The sequence below is a fragment of the Sus scrofa genome, chromosome 18, assembly GCF_054392235.1.
Source record: "Sus scrofa isolate SSC_HxYL_T2T_F1_AM1 chromosome 18, Sscrofa_HxYL_maternal_Yorkshire_Landrace_v2.0, whole genome shotgun sequence".
Lineage (NCBI taxonomy): Eukaryota > Metazoa > Chordata > Mammalia > Artiodactyla > Suidae > Sus > Sus scrofa.
The window spans coordinates 38,161,345-38,181,460 of record NC_139400.1 but is presented as its reverse complement, the minus strand read 5'-3'; the positions used below and the strand labels follow the sequence as shown (position 1 = coordinate 38,181,460).

At 40.1% G+C, this 20,116-nt stretch overlaps 1 protein-coding gene across 20 annotated transcripts in view; it reads left to right on the top strand.

The window, feature by feature from the left end:
• Positions 1-213: 213 nt before the first annotated feature.
• The window catches only part of ST7 (suppression of tumorigenicity 7), a 315,021-nt gene continuing 295,118 nt past the window's right edge, over positions 214-20,116 (top strand). For 15 of the 20 annotated variants that reach the window (XR_014833022.1, XR_014833033.1, XR_014833019.1 and 12 more), the window contains exon 1: positions 214-464. Coding sequence is in view for 4 of the 20 variants with exons in the window: in XM_021078412.2 (XP_020934071.1) it covers positions 314-464 (151 nt within the window). In the remaining 16 variants the exon portion in view is untranslated. 20 annotated transcript variants of the gene reach the window in all.

Below are 20,116 nucleotides of genomic sequence, written 5' to 3'. Positions count from 1 at the left end.
TAAATATTAGCATAACATAAATGGCATCAGAACGTGAAGGGCAGGGGCCACTGGTAGGATTCTGCCAGGAGAGCCACTTGCAGGACTCCTCAGGGAGTTAGCAAATACGGCTGGAAAAGGAAGGCAAGCGCGCCCGCGGTCGGCGCGCGATTTCCCGCCGCTCCCGCGTCCCTGGCGGCGGGCGGGCTTCGGGGGCGCCCGGGCCGCGGCGGCGGCGGCGGCGGCGGCGGCGGCGGCGCGAGCGGCGCCTCCGGGCCGGTGAATCATCCCGGCAGACACCGAGAGCCGCGGCAGCAGAGAGCAGCGCCGAAAAATGGCTGAAGCGGGCACGGGCTTTCTGGAGCAGCTCAAGTCCTGCATAGTTTGGTCTTGGACTTATCTCTGGACTGTGTGGTTCTTCATCGTCCTCTTCCTCGTCTACATCCTGCGGGTGCCCTTGAAAATCAACGACAACTTGAGCACAGGTAAGGCCCGGGCGGCCGGGCCCGCGGCGCTCGCCCCTCCCCCGCCCCGGAAAGTTTGTGCAACTCGCTCGGGGCCGCGGCCGGCGGGGGACGGCCGGGCGCGCGCTCGGGGACGCGCCGGGGCCCGCGCACGGGACTCCAGGGGCCACCCGCCGAGGACACGGCGCCTCAGCCGGCCGGTTTGGGCTGCGGAATCGACGGGGTATGCGGGGGTGGCCGGCGGCCTTCGCGGCCCCGCGACCCCGCGGAGGTGGGCCTGGCCCGCGGCGATGGCTCCCCGGCCGGAGGTGCTCGTCGGCGGGCGACGGAGGAGACGGAGGTCCTCAGCCAGGGAGTCCCTTCGGACGCCGCCTCGGCGGTCTGCGCGTGAACCCCAGGGCTCCTCAGAGTTGGACCGCGTCCCTCCTCACACGCTGTCGGCCGCGGGTGCCCAACGTCCGAAGTGTAGTCGGACGAGGCGTCCCTCCCCATCCCCGCGCGGCGCGGCTCGGCCCGGCCGGTCGGTCGCGGGCGCCCCCATGAGGGTGCTGCCCGGGGGTTCCCAGCGGCGAAGCCCCCAAAAGGGGCCGGGGCTGTCTCGGCGGGCGCCCTCCGGGGGCCGGGATTTGGGCGCTGGGAGTGGCGTGGGGAGTGGCGTCGCTCTCCTTTAGTCTGGGAGAGGGATTCTCGAAGGTACTATCAGGGTTAGGGATGACGTGTCAGGTTACCAGAGGGAATGTCAAAAGGACAAACGGAGAGAAAGGAAATCTGGAATGTGTGATGGTTTTAAATGGTCTGTCTCTCCCCGTCTTTTTCCTTTCTCCCCACCTCCCTGAGGCTTTGGTAATATGTCCAGAATCTTAGATAAAGGTCCTTGTGCTGAGAAGCGAGCCCCGCACGTCTCGTATCCAGTGTTGTAAGTGCAGAAGGTAATTGGAAAGGGATCTTAAACTTGCAGCCAGCCAGCTGAATCATTAAAAAGCAACCACAAAGAAAACTCACACCAATAGTAACGCTCCAGAGACAAATCAAAAACCCAAAGTCTATTTTGCAGGAAGGGTTATAGTTCCTCTCGAAATCTGGCCATGGTTGTGGATCTCGTTAGAAAGGTTTTTTTCTTTTTAAAAATTTCACAGTAGTTTGGGAAATGATTAGTCTTGAAGGTATATATATGCGAGCGCACGCACACACATACACATTTTACCTAGTATGTGATTTACATACTCTTGAGGATTGGGGTCTGGAAATGCATTTTTCCTGTGTGTTGTTAACTGCTCTTACCACAATTTTTAGAACACTTGAGATAGTGTACTCATTTGGTTAGGTACTTGTGCTTTTTAATACAAAACCTCAGACGCCTCGATTACTCTAACTCGAACTCATGTTTATATTTACATTTGTTTCATAGTGTCCTTTGCTGTGGTATTCCTGGGGCCCAGATAGGATCCTGTACCTTAGAATCATCTTATCATTTTTAGAGGAGATGCACAGCCCTTGGATTCAGTCATCCCAGTTAATGGCTTTCTGCTTTTCATCTTTTAGAGTGGCTGCTTATCAAAATACTGTCTTCCTTGCTTTTGGCAAATATATCTCCAAGATACCTCCTAGTCCCAAAGTCCTGTAATTTTAAGAAGGTCCTTGAATATATGTGGCAATGGAATCATATTTCTTGTTAAGTGGTTGTTTTTTCTCCCCAAAAATTCATCATCACATTTTTTTAAATGTGACTGTTTCTCATTTAATACACATTAAAAAATTTTATTTAAGAACACACCTTTATAATACTACATTTTCTTAACGTAGGTTAAATAATCATCTGTGTGTAGATAGGTGCGCATGTTCGCATAAGTGCCACATACCAATGCTTTCTACAGAACAGGCAGAAACGAAATTCCTATTGGAATTTTGTAGTTTTTAAGGAAGAAAATTGTTAGGTCCTCTCCCAGCAACATTAAATCTAGCACTTCTTACAAGCACCTCTGTTAATTTGCACAGTGTCATTTCTCATTTGGGATTTTAAGTATAGGGAAAATATGAAGATGAGCAGGCCATCTGGACTGAATTTCATCAGACACATGATAGAGGGAACCTGAGATTACTTACTCCAGTGAGGCAGGACTTCTCTTTTCAGTGTGGTTTTGTGTACATTTTAGTCATAAAGGAGAAGCTTACAGAGAGCCCTTGCCTCTCTGCTGTTTCTGTGAGAAGGTAGGGGGAGAAGGGGACATTGGACCCACCTGTGGTAGAACTTGCCCTTGCAGGGAAATCTCAGTGGGTTCCAATGGGATTAATTTTGCTGTTCCTAAGCCCTGTGGTGCCTGTTCTTCCTGTGATGGTGAAAGCACAAGTCTCTGGAGAGGCTACTGAATCTAAAGCTACTTTGCAGGAGCTGTGGGTGGCAGAGACCTCCTTCCTCAGGGAAGCCAAGGACATAATCACAGTGAGGAGATCTGTGAGGCAGCCGGGAGCCAGGGCTTCCATGACACGGGCCCAGCTCTGTACCTTTAAGGTTGTGAAAATCTAGTAAAAATGTTCCTGAGTTGCTTTGGGTGTCTACTTGGCATGTTCTCAATAGCTTGATTACCTGTGAACAACTTTAATATTTCTAGCCTCATTTGATCATATTTTGTGGTAAATGTGTTTAACCCCATACAAAAAAATACTCTTTTTTTGTTTGTTTGTTTGTTTTTTTAGGGCCGCCCCTGCAGCATATGGAGGTTCCCAGGCTAGGGGTCGAATTGTAGCTACTGCTTCCGGCCTACACCACAGCCACAGCAACACAGGATCAGAGCCGCTTTTGCGACCTAAACCACAGCTCACGGCAACGCCAGATCTTTAACCCACTGAGCAAGGTCAGGGATCAAACCTGCAGTGTCATGGTTCCTAGTCAGATTCATTTCTGCTGCACTGCAAGGGAAACTCCCCCCATAATATTCTTGAATGTCTTCTATGCATGGGGCACTGTGACTGGTGCTAGGATGGAAAACATATTCAGGTTTGGTAAACTCAGGCTAAATAGGGAGTTTACAACATGGTCCAACTTCCCCAGATGCAAAGTGAACTGGGACACGGCAGTGAACTGGCAGTGAACTGGGTCTTAGGGTATAGTCTGAGTTGAGGACGTAGAAGGGCAAACCTCCCAAGTGACGGAACATGTGAAAGTGAGGGTCAGATTTAGAAAACTGTGAATCAGGTAGAATTAAAAAAAAAAAAAATAAAGAAGAGAAAGACTTTAACAATGATATCTTTGCAGCTCTTGTACCATATATATAGTTTTCCAAGTAAAAATGCCTTTAATGGTATTTCTTGGTTTCATTGTTCTACTTCCCTACCATCTGGGTTTACTTGACTGTCATTAAATTGAGCCTGTGCCATTTAGGGATAAAGTTCAAAAAAATTCACGGTATTCTGTTAGACTACACCGAGAAAACTTTATGTGGGCAGCCAAATCTTTTTTTTTTTAATTTAAAATTTTAATTTTTTAATTTTTTAAATTAAGGTAAACTTGATATATATGTTATAGGTGTACAATATAGTGATTCACAATTTTTAAAGGTCATACTCTGTTTATAGTTATAAAAAACTTGGCTATATTCCCTGTGTTGTATAATATATCCTTATGGCTTACTTTATACATAATAGTTTGTACCTCTTAATTCCCTACCTGTATCTTGCTCCTCACTGCCCCCCACTGGTAACCACTGCTTTGTTCTATCTGTGAGTCTGCCTTTTTTTTTTTTTTTTTCTGCATCTGAGACATGCTGAAGTTCCCAGGCCAGGGACTGAACCTGAGCCACAGCAGTGACCCAGCCTTCTGCAGTGACAGTGCCAGATCCTTAACCCTCTGTGCCAAAAGAGAACTCCAACCCTGCTTCTTTTTTTTGTTGTATTCACTATTTTTTTGTATTTTTTAGATTCTACATATAAGTGCTATCATACAGTACTTGTCTTTCTCTTTCTGACTTATTTCACTTAGCATAGTACTTTCCAATCCTTCCATGTTGTTGCTAATTGAAAAATGTCATTTTTTGTGTGTGTGGCTGAGTAGTATTTCATTGTATATATATAAACCACATCTTCTTAATCCATTCATGTGTTGATGGACACTTAGGTTGCTTCCATATCTTGGCAATTGTAAATAATACTGGTATGAACATTGGGGTACACATGTATTTTTGAATTAGTATCTTTGTTTTTTTCGGATGTATGGAATTGCTGGATCACGTGGTAGTTTTATTTTTAGTTTTTTAAGGAATCTTTGTACTGTTTTCCATAGCGTGGTTGTACCAACTTACATTCGCATCAACAGTGTACAGGAGCTCCCTTTTCTCCACGTCCTTGCCAACATTTGTTATTTGTTCTTTTTGATAATAGCCATTCTGAAGGTGTGAGGTGAGATCTCGTTGTGGTTTTGATTTGCATTTCCCTGATGATTAGTGATGTTGAGAATCTCTTCATGTGCCTGTTTGCTCTCTGCATTTCTTCTTTGGAAAAATGTCTGTTCAGGTCTGTTGACCATTTTTTAATCATTTCTTTGATGTTAAGTGTATGAGTTGTTTGTGTGTTTTGGACATTAATTCTGTCATATCATTTGCAAATATTTAGTCCTATTCAATTGATTGTCTTTTTGTTTTGTTGATGGTTTCCTGTGCTGTGCAAAAGCTTTTGAATTTAATTAGGTCCCATTTGTTTATGTTTGTTTTTATTTCCTTTGCTTTAGGAGTAAGATCCAAAAAAATATTGCTATAGTTTATATCAAAGAGTGTTCTACCTGTATTTTTCTCTAGGAATTTTATGGTTTTCGTCTTACATTTAGGTCTTTAATCCATTTTTAACTTGAATGTGGTTTTGTATATGGTTTTAGAGAATGTTCTAATTTCATTCTTTTGCATGTAGCTGTTCAGTTTGCCCAGCATTGTTTATTGAAGAGACTATTTTTTACCCATTGTATATTCTTGCCTCTTTTGTTGTAGATTAACTGATCATAAGCATGTGGGCTTATTTCTGGGCTTACTGTTGTGTTCCATTGATCTATATGTCTTCTTTGTGTCCCATACTTTTTGGTTACTGTAGCTTTGTAGTATAGTCTGAAGTCAGGGTGTTCAATTCCTCCAGTTCTGTTCTTCTTTCTCAAGATTATTTTGGCTGTTTAGGATCTTTTGTGTGTCCATACTTGTAAAATGAATTTTAGTTCTGTGAAAAATGCCATTGATAATTTTATAGTGATTACATTGAGTCTGCAGATTGCCTTATGATTATTTTAACAATATTGATTCTTTGTTTTTTTTCCTTTTATAGCCGCACTGTGGCATATGGAAGTTCCTGGTCTAGGGGTTGAACTGGAGCTGCAGCTGCTGATCTATGCCACAGTCACAACAATGCCAGATCCGAGCTGCATCTGTGACCTACATTATAGCTTGTGGCAATGCTGGAAACTTAACCCATTGAACGAGGCCAGGGATTGAACCTACATCCTCATGGACACTATGTTGGGTTCTTAACCTACTGAGCTACAATGGGAACTCCACAATATTGATTCTTCCAGTCCAAGAACATGGTAATCTTTCCATCTGTTTGTATCATCTTCAGTTTCTTTCATTAATATCTTATAGTTTTCATAGTACAGGTGTTTTACCTCATAGATAGGTTTTTTCCTCAGTGTTTTATTCTTTTGATGTGGTGGTAAATAGGATTTTCTCCTTAATTTCCCTTTCTGATGGTTGTTATTGTGTAGAAATGCAACAGATTTCTGTATATTAATTTTGTATCCTGCAACTTTACCAAATTCATTGATGAGCTCTAGTAGTTTTCTTTTTTCTCTCCTTCCTTCCCTCCCACCTTCCTTCCCTTCTTCCTTCCTTCCTGGGCCAAGGATCAGATCTGAGCCACATTGTGGCCTATGCTGCAGCTGCATCGATGCTGGATCCTTTTAACCCACTGTGCCTGGCTGGGGATTGAACCTGTATCCTGGCACTGCAGAGACACCTCTGATGCTCTTATACCACAGTGGGAACTCCTCTAATAGTTTTCTGATGACATCTTTAGGATTTTCTATGTATAGTATCATGTCATCTGCAAACAGAGACAGTTTTGCTTTTTCCTTTTTAATTTGGATTCCTGTTATTTTTTTCTTGTCTGATTGTATGGCTAGGACTTTCAATACTATGAATAAAAGTGATGAGAGTGTCATCCTTGTCTTTTTCTTGATCTTAGAGAAAATGCTTTAGCTTTTCACCACTGAGTATGGTGTTAGCTGTGGGTTTGTCATATGTGGCCTTTATTATGTTCAGGTATGTTCCCCTCTATGTCCACTTTTTTGGAGAGGTTTTTTTTCTTAATCACAAATGGATGTTGGATTTTATTAAAAGCTTTTTCTGCATCTATTGAGGTGATCATATTCTTCAGTTTGTTACCATATCACATTGATCAATTTGTGGATATTGAAAAATCCTTGCATCCCTGGGATATATCCTGCTTGATCATGGTATATGATCCTATTAATGTATTGTTGGAATTAATTGGCTAACATTTTGTTAAGGATTTTTTCATCTATATTCTTCAGTGATATGGGCTTGTGGTTTGTGTGTGTGTGTGTGTGTGTGTGTGATATCTTTGTGTGGTTTTGGTATCAGGATGATGCTGGGCTCATAGGATGAATTCTGAGTGTTCCTTTGCAATTTTGGGAGGCAGTTTGAGGAGGATAGGTGTTAGCTCTTCTCTAAATATTTGTTAGAATTCCACCTGTGAAGCCATCTGGTCCTGGCTTTTGTTTGTTGGGAGTTTTTTAATTCAAATCTTAGAATGAAAAATAAATTTTAATAAAAGCAAAGTTGAAAACAAACATATCAGGAACAGCACACAGTGGTTAGCTTTAATAATTAATTTTTGATGTTCTGCCCTTGACTTGGATAGGAGAGTGTTAAAATAATTTTATGACTTGCTGAAAATAGAATGAATGTTTAACAAGACTTAAAAAACCCAAATTACATTATTACTTGTCAGTTTTCAAGTGAGTTAATATCCTAAAACAATGCTTTTTGAAAAGCACAGAAAATTATTGTAGATAGGAGCAGTAATGCAGGATATTTTTCAAGAAAAACAGGAACATAGATTACCCTTTAAAAAGTAACACTGTAATTTGCTTTATATTGTGGTGTTGATACCACTTTCTCATCTATCCTATTCTGAGGTTTTAGATGCTGGATTAAAACATTTTGCATGATAACACCTTTTCTTACATGTACTTTTGCCACTTTTGCAACAAGCAGAGAAAGTGATTTTCCAGCTCCTTTTCTGTTTCCTGAAAAGCAAGTTTCCAAGATCTTTTAAGCCCATTTCATTCCTTTCGGAAAACAAATATAATAATCTGACCTAGATTTTGGATTATGTTATAAAACTTTTTGTGTTAATTTAGATGATAAATGCAGATAGAAGACTCTTACATTACTGAATGGCAATATGCACAGCTTTAGGCGCAGCTCAGATTTGAGTATTTTCATATTGGAAATAGTTGCTCTAAACTTAATTAGCACTTTGGATTTCTTCTCTCAAGGCCCTGCTGCAGTTTACTAAACCTAGGTTTTTGCCCCTGCTGTGTTTGTTGTCTAAAATGTTTTCCCCATCTGTAAATCCCACACATCCTTCAGTGACTAGTTTTGTATGTTGTCTTCTGATTCTTTCAACTAAAAGTGAAATTCCTATAACTTTCATTGTATGTTGTCTGAGAAACATGTTGGCGGTTTTTATCTTGCATGAATTATAGTTGTGTGTGTATGATACATGTGCATCAGTGTTTGGGTATATGTGTCTTTCTTTCTGTATACGTGATTTATAGCTTCTACTAGACTCTAGTTCTTCATTTTCCAGTGTACGTCCTTGAACATAATAGTTCCTTTTCATTCATTGGATGAATCAGTCTCCAAGTTGTGGTGTAACCAGTGAGTTGGGAATGGAACATGGAATTGATAGAACACATTATGGGGCATGCGCCCTATTTAAGCTTTTAGCTTTAAACCGAGGTCAGAAACTGTCACAGAAACTTAAGTTCTTTGGCGGGTTAGATGAATCTAATCCATGGTCATCCACTTTATAAATACATAAAAGGACAGTTTTATGATTGTCAGCTTTGAGTTGAGGATATGTTCCAGACATCTTAGTTTCCCTTACTTATTTTTGGAGACATTTCTCTCAGCTATTAGTGAAGCTGAATGATGCTTTTTTCTTAGGCTTTCAGTTTCTGTATGTGTACAATGATAGCTTTATATTCCTTAAGATTCTTTTTAGCCCCAGAATTCTGCTTCAGTGCCATGGGGTAAGTTTCATTAAGTGCAGAGTCTATAACCAAGGAAATACATAAACTCAGTGAACATACATATTTTTCCAAATTGGATTCTAATTCTTAGAATCCATATTATGTAGCTTCTTTCAAAATGGCTTTCCATTTCACTGAAAATAAAATCCAAATATGTTACCCTGACTTACAAAGTCTGACGACCTGACCCCTTCCTACCCTTTCCATCTGAACTTTGCTACCCTTTCCCATGATCACTATCCTCCAAACAGTTGTGATTCTTTTTCTTAAACCTACCTTCCTTGTTCTTGCCTTGTGGCCTTTGAATAGCTGTGTCCTCTACCCAGAATGTTTTCTTACTTGATTTTTGTGCGATAATATTTTTGCTATTCACATCTCTGCTTAAATTCACTTTTTTTGAGAGGCTTTCCCTTAATGACCCAATCTACAGTGACCATTCAGTCACCATAATATCACCAAATTTGAATTCTCTGTATAGCACTCAGCACTGTTTTAGTAGTTCTTGTTTATTTATTTATTGGATTCTCATAGTTGTCCACCAGTTTACAGTTGTGTGACTATAAACTCCATGAGAGTAAGAACCTCATTTGCTATGTTTTATCTGTCTCATTGTGCATCTTTGGGATCTTGAACAGTGAGAATTTGGGCCTAACATATGCTTGTGTGTATTTGTTGAATGAATGAAAAACTCTGTTGGTTGTGGTGACTCAGAAGTAAAAGTCTCCTTTAGGAAATAATTTTGGAATATGTCATATAGTAATTTCTTATAAGATTTAGAATTGTGTTTACTGACTCCAAGTTATAAAGATTACTTTGAAATGTTTAGTGATGTTCCAAAATACTAATACATGTTGATCTGTTATTTAGGGGTAGAATTTAAAGAAGGCTATCCTTCTGGTCCATGCTGTAAAGTAAATTTAATACAAAGAATGTCAAAAGTAAAAAATTGATTGCATTGGGAGCCAATTTGTGTAATATAACCTGGAACTTCCAACGAAGAAATTTGCAGAGTTAAATGCCTCATTTTATCTGTAAGAATGGAGCTTGGGGTTCTGCCGACGTGATAAAAGTTTTTGTCTGTAGGGAAGAATAGAGTAATAGGAGAAAAAGTTGGTTGGGACATTTTTTTCCCCCACATTCTTAGCACGTGGAAATTCCTAGGTCAGGGATCAAATTCCTGCTGCAGATGCAACCTGCGCCACAGCTGTGGCAATGCCAGATCCTTAACCTGCTGTACCACATGGGTGCTTCCTGGGACAGTTTTTAGAACAATATTGTCAGACATTATTAAATTTACAGAAACATAATTTGCAATTGTTAGAAATACTCAAGCAAAATTAATTTAGTTCATATATTTGCATATACCCTCCTCTAACAATAGAAACCATATCTGAGCTTATATGGAAAGCCAAAGTGAAAATACTGTTAGCATTATAGAAATTTGCATTATTGCCAATTTTACTGAAATGCTTCTTTTTCCATAAAGTACTGTATATCTTTTGAAATAAGGAAATATCAGCTGTGATGAGATGAGGGGAGCATTGGATTTAGAAGATTTCGTTTCAAATTTCAGATTGCCGAATTTTTGGGTAATTTGGACTAATTATAAGATTCTTTCCTTGTTTATTAGGTGAGGACAGTAAGTTTTTTGTTTTTTTGTTTTTTGTCTTTTTGCTATTTCTTGGGCCGCTCCCGCGGCATATGGAGTTTCCCAGGCTAGGGGTCTAACCGGAGCTGTAGCTGCCAGCCTATGCCAGAGCCACAGCAACTCGGGATCCGAGCCGAGTCTGCAACCTACACCACAGCTCACGGCAACGCCGGATCGTTAACCCACTGAGCAATGGCAGGGATCGAACCCGCAACCTCATGGTTCCTAGTTGGATTCGTTAACCACTGCGCCACGACGGGAACTCCGGGACAATAAGTTTTATTTTTATTTATTTATTTTTTTAAAAAGGATCCATTATTTATTTATTTATTTATTTTTTTTGTCTTTTGTCTTTTTGTTGTTGCTATTTCTTGGGCCGCTCCCGCGGCATATGGAGGTTCCCAGGCTAGGGGTCTAACCGGAGCTGTAGCTGCCAGCCTATGCCAGAGCCACAGCAACTCGGGATCCGAGCCGAGTCTGCAACCTACACCACAGCTCACGGCAACGCCGGATCGTTAACCCACTGAGCAATGGCAGGGATCGAACCCGCAACCTCATGGTTCCTAGTTGGATTCGTTAACCACTGCGCCACGACGGGAACTCCGGGACAATAAGTTTTATTTTTATTTATTTATTTTTTTAAAAAGGATCCATTATTTATTTATTTATTTATTTTTTTTGTCTTTTGTCTTTTTGTTGTTGCTATTTCTTGGGCCGCTCCCGCGGCATATGGAGGTTCCCAGGCTAGGGGTCTAATCGGAGCCATAGCCACCAGCCTACACCAGAGCCACAGCAACTCGGGATCCGAGCCGAGTCTGCAACCTACACCACAGCTCACGGCAACGCCGGATTGTTAACCCCCTGAGCAAGGGCAGGGACCGAACCTGCAACCTCATGGTTTCTAGTCGGATTCGTTAACCACTGCGCCACGACGGTAACTCTGGGACAGTAAGTTTTGTTTTGAACTCTAAATGAGAGCCTTTAGCATTGAGCATAGCACATAAATAGCATTAGCAGCCATGTATTGTATACCTGGCTGTTCTAGTCCATTTCACTGACTTTGATTTGTGGTCATTCATTGGTTAATTCATTCATCCACTTGTTTGTTTAATTCATTTGGAGTGGCACATGCCTATAAAATTGAAGTTACGTTATTCCTGTTATTTGGACACAGTCTCATATGAGTTATAGTTCTCCCAGTTTCTGCACTTGTTTTCAGTGCTGAGCAATTAACATCCTCTAGTATATTGCCTTGTTCAGTACTGCTTTTAGGTATATTTTGTTCCCTGTGATCAAGGATCATGCATGGTGGAAGTCAAATCTTAAAAATAACATCAAGTATAAATCTGTTGTTAGAACTAGGAAAGGATGAGGAACTAACCTTTATTGAGTTATTACATGAACCAGGCACCATGCTGCCTGCTTTATCATTGGATGTTAGGCTCCCTGGGATTGTCTATGAGTCTGGTTCTATCCCATATAAATAGCTACATAGCTGGTATTCTCTTTGTACATGTGGAATGAAAATTATTCAAAGCAGAACAAGTATTAGTTATAATACTAGTTGTCCTGTTAAAGGAAGCTACACAAATGAACCCATTTAAAAGATGTTTTGATGAGAAAGCAGCTTGATTTATGAGTAAGAATGAGAACTTGATGAAGACTTTTGGAAGGGACAGTTTCTCTAGTATACTCGGAAAATCTTGAGGGCAGGGATTATGACTATCATCTTTGTGTTTCCATCATATAGGCATTGCTCATGATGATACACAAAAAGATGAATGCATGAATGACTTTGGGTGTTTCTGAGGTTTTCCAAGATTGATGGCACTGGTGGTCCTTTTCTTAGTTCACTTCACTGCCTGAGGTTTTCTTTCTCTTGGTTCAGAGGTATGTTGCTAATACTCAGCACTCAAGGAGTGCTTACAAATGAAACTCAGAGAGATATTTGGCTTACAAATGAAACTCAGAGAGATAGAAGGATTCTTCTAAGATTCCTGGAGCAAAAGTTTGAAAACGCGGGGGGAAAAAGAGTGATCCTGTGTATTCAGAGGAGGTGATTGCCTTAGGTGGAACCAATGGAGAAATTCAGAGCCGGAGAACACTAAGGGTTGGTGTAAGCATGGCTGGTCAGATGGGTCAGAACAGCTCAGTGATTGTCCAGATGTGGGGCTGGAATGGGGTTGATGACAGAAAGTGGGCAGCCGGGCAAATACCTCAACTTAAGGAGTGCTTCTCCTCCTTCTCCCCCTCCTTCTCTTCTTCCTCCCCCTTCCCCGCCTTCTTTTTCTTTTTGTGGCTGCACCTGTGGTATATGGATGTTCCCAGGCTAGGGGTCGAATCGGAGCTGCAGCTGCAGGCCTTCTCCACAGCCACAGCAACGCTAGATACGAGCTGCATTTGTGACCTACACTGCAGCTTGCAGCAATGCCGGACCGTTTAACCCACTGAGCAAGGCAAGGGATCTAACCCGTGTACTCATGGACACTAGTCAGAGTCTTAACCTACTGAGCCACAATGGGAACTCCAACAAGCTTTTTTTGGGAGGCTGCAGAAGTTCCCTGGGCCAGGGATCGAACCTGTGCCACAGCAGCAACTCTCACCACAGCGATGACAACACTGGATCCTTAACCCACTGAGCAACACAGGAACTTATACTTCTTAAATAGATTGTAATAGGCACAACCCTGAGCATTCTATGAATATTCGTGTGGTTTAGATAGTTGTCTTTGGATTTCCAGATTGGTGAAGGATGGGAATGCACCTTCCCATGAGATGGTAAAATGAATGAGAAAGTGCTTTGTAAACTGTAAACTACTGCAGTCCAAGGCATCATAGTAGGTTGTTTCTTAAAAGTTTATATTCTGTAGGCTTTGTCTCTCATAGTGAAATGACAGGTTAAAATATATAGTGGGATCTCATTTATCCTGGATATTCTTTCTAAAGAATAAATACATTAGACATATTTCCAAAGAAGAAATGTAGATGGAGAACAGGCACATGAAAAGATGATCAGCATCACTAATCATCTGGGAAATGTGAATCAAAACCAAAATGAGGTATCACCTCACACCTGTTAGAATGGCTATCATCCAAAAGAACACAAACAACAAATGTTGGCAAGGATGCGGAGAACAGCATACACTGTTGGTGGGAATGTAAATTGGTGCAGCCACTGTGGAAAGCAGTACAGAGGTTTCCCAGAAAACTAAAAGTAGAAATACCATGTGACCCAGCAATTCCACTTCTGTGTATGTATCCAAAAACAAAAACAAATACTCTAAATCAAAAATATACATGCACCCAATGTTCATAGCAGTCTTATTTACAATTGTATTTACAATTGTATTTACAATTGCCAAAGTATGGAAGCATCCTAAGTGTCCATCAACAGAAGAATGGATGAAGATGTGGTATGTATATACAATGGAATACTACTCATCCACAAAAAAATGAGATGTTGCCATTTGCAGCATCATGGATGTTCTTGGAGGGTATTATGCTAAGTGAAATAAGTCAGAGAAATACAGATACTGTATGACAGCACTTATACATGGAATCCAAGAAATACAATGAACTAGTGAATATAATAGAAAAGAAGCAGACTCACAGGTATAGAGAACAAACTAGTTGTTACTAGTGGGGAGAGGGGAGAAGGGAAATATAGGGGTAGGTGATTAAGAGGTGCAAACTATTGGGTGTCATATAGGTTCAAGGATATATTGTTCAACAAGGGGACTATAACCAAGATTTTGTAATAACCATAGATGGAAAGTAACCTTTAGCAATTTTATTAAAAATAAATTAATAAAGTCCAAGAATTATACTAAATAGGGTAATGGATTATTGGATTATTAGTAGTCACACTACTGAATGCCTGTTGTAAACATGAAATATTATCTGTCAGCATTGTTGTATTTGAGATGTCATTGTAGAGATATCTATAAAGGGTTTTGAATTTCCTGGATGAGGGGGAATATATAATGAAATTAATTTTTTATGTTCCAATGAGCAGGACAGTTGATCATGTGTTACTGTTAGCAGTTATTCAAATAGACTTTCCTATGCTACCTTCTGTGCTAAAATAAGAAACTGACAGGGTCATTTAGCTCTAGAAGTATGTCATATTAGCTGCGGCTAGGGCCAGAGGAGTTAACATTTAATTGTGGTTAATGAATCTCTCAGCAAAATAAGGCAGTATTTATCTGAGGGAACATTTCTTTTGAATTTTAGGAAACTGAATGTGCACTAGTAATGACTGTACCCTGTGGAGAACTCTAACTTTGTTTCGTAGGTTGACTTCCAGCTCTAATAAAGGATCTTGGTTGAGTATCAGTCTTTTTGAAATTTTGAGCAAGCCTATAGAGAACTTTAAAGAGATCTCTTAGGTCAGTGAGCAAGGACTTTTTTTTAATAAAAAAACTTAGCAATTTATTTTTTTTATATATATATTTTTTGTCTTTTTAGGGCCACAGCCACAGAATATGGAGGTTCCCAGGCTAGGGGTCTAATCGGAGCTGCAGCTGCTAGCCCACACCACAACCACAGCAATGCCAGATCCGATCCATGTCTGTGACCTACACCACAGCTCATGGCAACACCAGATCCCTAACCCACTGAGTGAGGCCAGGGATAGAACCCACAACCTCATGGTTCCTAATCAGATTCCTTTCCACTGAGCCAGGACGGGAACTCCATAAACTTAGCAATTTATAATAGCACAAACAGTTGATATGCTCTGAGGCAAATTATTTATTTTTATAAATAATTATATTTTTAGACATAAGCAATTTGCATCTGAATCTACGTGTGATCTTTAGTTAGAGGGGTTTATGCTTTTTTTTGTTAGGTTTTGTTTTTGTTATTATTTTTGCTTTTTAGGGCCACACTTGCAGCATATAGAAGTTCCCAGGCTAGGGTCAAATTGGAGCTACAGCTGCTGGCCCATGCCACAGCCACAGACAGCAATGCAGAATTCTAGCCAAGTCCGCAACCTACACCACAGCCTACGGCAACAACAGATTCTTGATCCACTGAGCAAGGCTAGGGATTGAACCTGAAGCATCATGGTTCCTAGTTGGATTCGTTTCAGCTGCGCCATGACGGGAACTCCTGTGCTTTGTTTTGAAGTCAGTTGTTACACCATTCTAAAATGTTATTTTATTAGCATTAGGAGGTAATAGTAGAATGCTTACAGTTCTTCCATTTGTTAACCTTTTTCAGTTTCTAGTCTCCTCTCGCAAATGAGAGAATGAAGTTTACTTCCCTACCAAATCGATTTTTTTCATTATTTGATTGGTTCTGTTTATTGGGCGTTACTAATAGAACTAATAAATAATGCTCTTGGGTATTTGCAATTTATTGCACCCACTTGACTCGGTGCATAAGATACATTTAGATTCCTGTAGTGTTATATAGTAAGTACTGGTGTGATTTGGTTTGTACTTTTCTCCCCGGGCTTTGGTAGGAGGGGCGGGGGAGGGGGGATTGCTATCTTCTATCATTGACGTCTTTTATTTAAAGTAAAACAAATTACGCTTTTCTTTTCTTTTTTCTTTTTTTCCCCCTGCTTTTTAGGGCTGCACCTGTGGCATATGGAGGTTCCCAGGCTAAGGGTCGAATTGGAGCTGTAGCCGCCGGTCTACGCCAGAGCTACAGCAACGTGGGATCTGAGCCGTGTCTGCTGCCTACACCAAAGCTCACAGCAACGCCAGATCCTTAACTCACTGAGCGAGGCCAGGGATTGAATATGCATCCTCATGGATCCTAGTTCGGGTTTGTTAACCACTGAGCCATGAAGGGAACTCCCAAATTACGCTTTTCTTAGTTCAGACTCATAGTACCTGACATTATGGTTTAGAGGAAAACTTTTTTCATAGCTTATTTGGCTCTTTTAGCAAAGAGTGTGTTTTAAATTGTACCCTTATATTTGAGAGATAAAGAGGCTAAATTACTGTTTTTCAGTATTATAAACTTGCTTCTCAATTGTGTTTTCTTCATCCTGGAAGTTGTATGTACATTATCATTCAGTGAAAGTCTGAAAAAAAAAAAGAAAAAAAAAAACAATTTAGGGAGTTCCTGTTGTGGGCAGTAGAAACTAATCTGATTAATATCCATGAGGGTGTGGATTTGATCCCTGGCCTCACTTGGTGGGTTAGGAATCCGGCATTGCTGTGAGCTGTGGTGTAGGTCACAGAGGTGGCTTGGATCCCATGTTGCTGTGGCTGTGGTGTAGACTGGCAGCCATAGCTCTGATTCCACCCCTAGCCTGGGAACCTCCATATGCTGTGAGTACAGCCCTAAAAAGCAAAAAACAAGCAAACGAACAAAAAAACCTTATAGCAAATCTAATCAGTTGAAGAAAGTTATAAACTTTTTCTTTTATTTTTAAAATGATTATTTTTTTCCATTATAGTTGGTTTACAGTGTTCTGTCAATTTCTACTCTACAGTAAAGTGACCCAGTCACACACACTCACACACACACCCTATATATATATTTTTTTTCTTTTTCTCACATTATTCTCCCTCATGCTCCATCATAAGTGACTAGATATAGTTCCCAGTGCTATACAGCAGGATCTCATTGCTTATCCACTCCAAATTCAATAGTTTGCATCTGTTAACCCCCAACCTCCCAGTCTATTAACCTCCAATCCCTCCGCCTCCTCCTTGGCAACCACAAGTCTGTTCTCCAAGTTCATAAGTTTCTTTTCTGTGGAAAGGTTCATTTGTGTCATATATTAGATTCCAGATATAAGTGATATCATATGGTATTTGTCTTTCTCTTTCTGATTTACTTCACTTAGTATGAGAGTCTCTAGTTCCACCCGGGTTGCTGTAAATGGTATTTTTTTGTTCTTTTTTATGGCTGAGTAGTATTCTGTTGTGTGCATATACCACATCTTCTTAATCCATTCATCTATTGATGGACATTTAGGTCGTTTCCATGTCTTCGGTATTTTGAATAGAGTTGCGATGAACTTACAGGTACATGCATCTTTTCCAAGGAAAGTTTTGTCTGGATATATGCCCAAGAGTGGAATTGTTGGGTCATGTGGTAGTTCTATAATTAGTTTTCTGAGGTAGCTCCATAATGTTTTCCATAGTGTTTGTACCAGTTTACCTTTCCACCAACAGTGTAGGAGGGTACCCTTTTCTCCATGCCCTCTCCAGCATTTGTTATTTGTTGACTTGTTAATGATGGCCATTCTGACAGGTGTGAGGTGGTATCTCCTGGTAGTTTTGATTTGCATTTCTCTAATAATTAGTGATGTTGAGCATTTTTTAATGTGCCTGTTGGCCATCTGTATATCTTCTTCGGATAAATGTCTATTTAGGACTTATGCCATTTTTCAATTGGGTTGTTGGGTTTTTTTGCTGTTGAGATATATAAATTGTTTGTATATTTTAGAGATTAAGCCCTTGTCAGTTGCATCATTTGAAACTATTTTCTCCCATTGCATAGGTTGTCTTTTACTTTATTTAAACAATCTATTTATTTGAGGAAAAGTACAGAAGTAATGACAACATAACATTAATTGTTTGAGCAAAGATAATGCAGACATTAGTTTTAGCTATAGAAGTATTCCTAAAAATGTTTGCTTTTTACATCAAGTTATTTTATTTTACTTTATTTTATTTTTTAGGGCCATGCCTGCGGCATACAGAGGTTCGCAGGCTAGGGGTCAAATCAGAGCTAGAGCTGCCAACTTATACCACAGCAACACAGAATCTGAGCCACCTCTGCCACCTACACCACAGTTCAAGGCAACACCAGATCCTTAACCTACTGAGTGAGGCCAGGGACGAACCTGTGTCCTCCTGGATACTAGTCACATTTGTTTCTGCTGAGCCATGATGGGAACTCCCAAATTATTTTTTTTTATTGTTTGCCCACAGAAAACAATGTAACAGTTTTTAGTATATTTTAAAAACAGTTAAAGGAACTATAATTCTTAAAAATGATCATTTTTAACGTTTTAATTATGAGAATATATGTGATGGAGAAGAGTAATTCAAATATTTAAAAAAGATAAGACCAAACATGTGTCTCTTCAGGCTGAAGAGGATCTAAATTAAAAGTTTGAGTGAAAACTGTCCAGCTGCTAAGATAAAATAAATATTTAGTATTATTTAGTCCAAAGGGAAAACCTAAATGATATTATTAAGTACAGTGATTGGCAAACTGGAACTAGCCAGGGAAATGGAGTTGGGCGGAGTGGTCACAGGCTAGGGCTTTTTCTCTACCATGTCTTGAATATTATGGCCATCTATTTTTTTCATGTCAAGCTCACTTTCTAGGAACAAACATGACCTAGAAGTAAAATATAAAGCCCCTTTTAATGTATGTTATTCTGTTTGTAACACTTTCAAAAACAAGAGGATATAAAAATATTTAGACATTAAGACAATATTTTATTAGTGAATTACATTCCTTTGTTATAATAATTTATTATTTTGGCAAAATGTGTTATATTTCATTTAAAATGTACTATTGATATGTGAATGTTGTTGATGCTTGGCTTTACAATTTTTTTTTTTTTTTAGTCATTGGCTAGTGGTAGCTAGACAGTGTCAATCCTTTCAAATTGCTTTTCTTTTAAGTAGTTTAGACAAAGTTCACATGCACTCTTAGGAAGCTCAACCGTATTTGTGAAATGACATTATTTTCACTTTGCATTTAAATGAAAACTACTCTCTTGCAATCCTGGCACAGTGCTTTCACCCTTTTCTTCTTAAAAGCACCAGAGAACAAGTAACTATTGCTTGCAACAAGAGGTTGTGTGCCCATGTTACTTATCCTCATTTTCTTACCTCAGGATGCAGCAAATTATCCAAAATGTGGTGGTAAAATTCTCAAATCAATGAAAAATTAATGTATCATTTGTTACATTTAGTAATGAGTGATAAAGTGTTGCAAAATATCAAGGGATTCACTTTGCTACTTTGCAAAGGTTTGCATCATTCCTATTTCCTTTTTGCCTCTGATTACAAAGTAACTCAAGTAAACCTGAATGTCTCAGGCTATACTCCCATGTAAGAGTAGGACTAAGGTTATGTTGGTATGAATAGGTAGTAACAGTTCTGAGTCCACAGCCTCCATCAGGGCTCCTGTGCGCTTAGTGATGGTTGTTAATGTCCACTTCTGCCCGTGAGTGCTCCAGAGGGCTATTGTTACTTCTGGCTCCTTGTGCTCAGGACCGCTTTCCCTTCTTCTCTTGTCACTGGCACCCATTGTTGAGGACATTAAGGAGTACCTTTGGTCAGGCTGCCTGTATAAATTGTCATCGTAGGGGCAGGTCTACAGGATTCAGCAGGTACAGTCAGTGTTATAGGAGGCCCATCAGGTCTTTCTGCTCACTATGTTGAGCCTTGCCACTCCTGAATTACTGACCATCATGAAGTTTGATTGTACCCTTACCACATTTTATCACAAGGTTAATATGGGTTCGACTCATTTACCCGTTTTGTGATTATAACACTAGTTACCTTATTTATAACTGAGGATAATAGGATTGTTATATAGATTTAATGAGTAAACCTTAGCACAGTGCCTTGCACAATCTAAATGCTTAATACGTTTTAGGTGTTTACTTGTAGCTGTTGTTGCTGCTACTATAATATTGACCTTGTTCTATAATTCTCAGTCCCTGACTCTATCAGCTTTTTTTCTTGAGTCAGTTTTTAGACTGGTTGTTTATTTTCCCTCCTC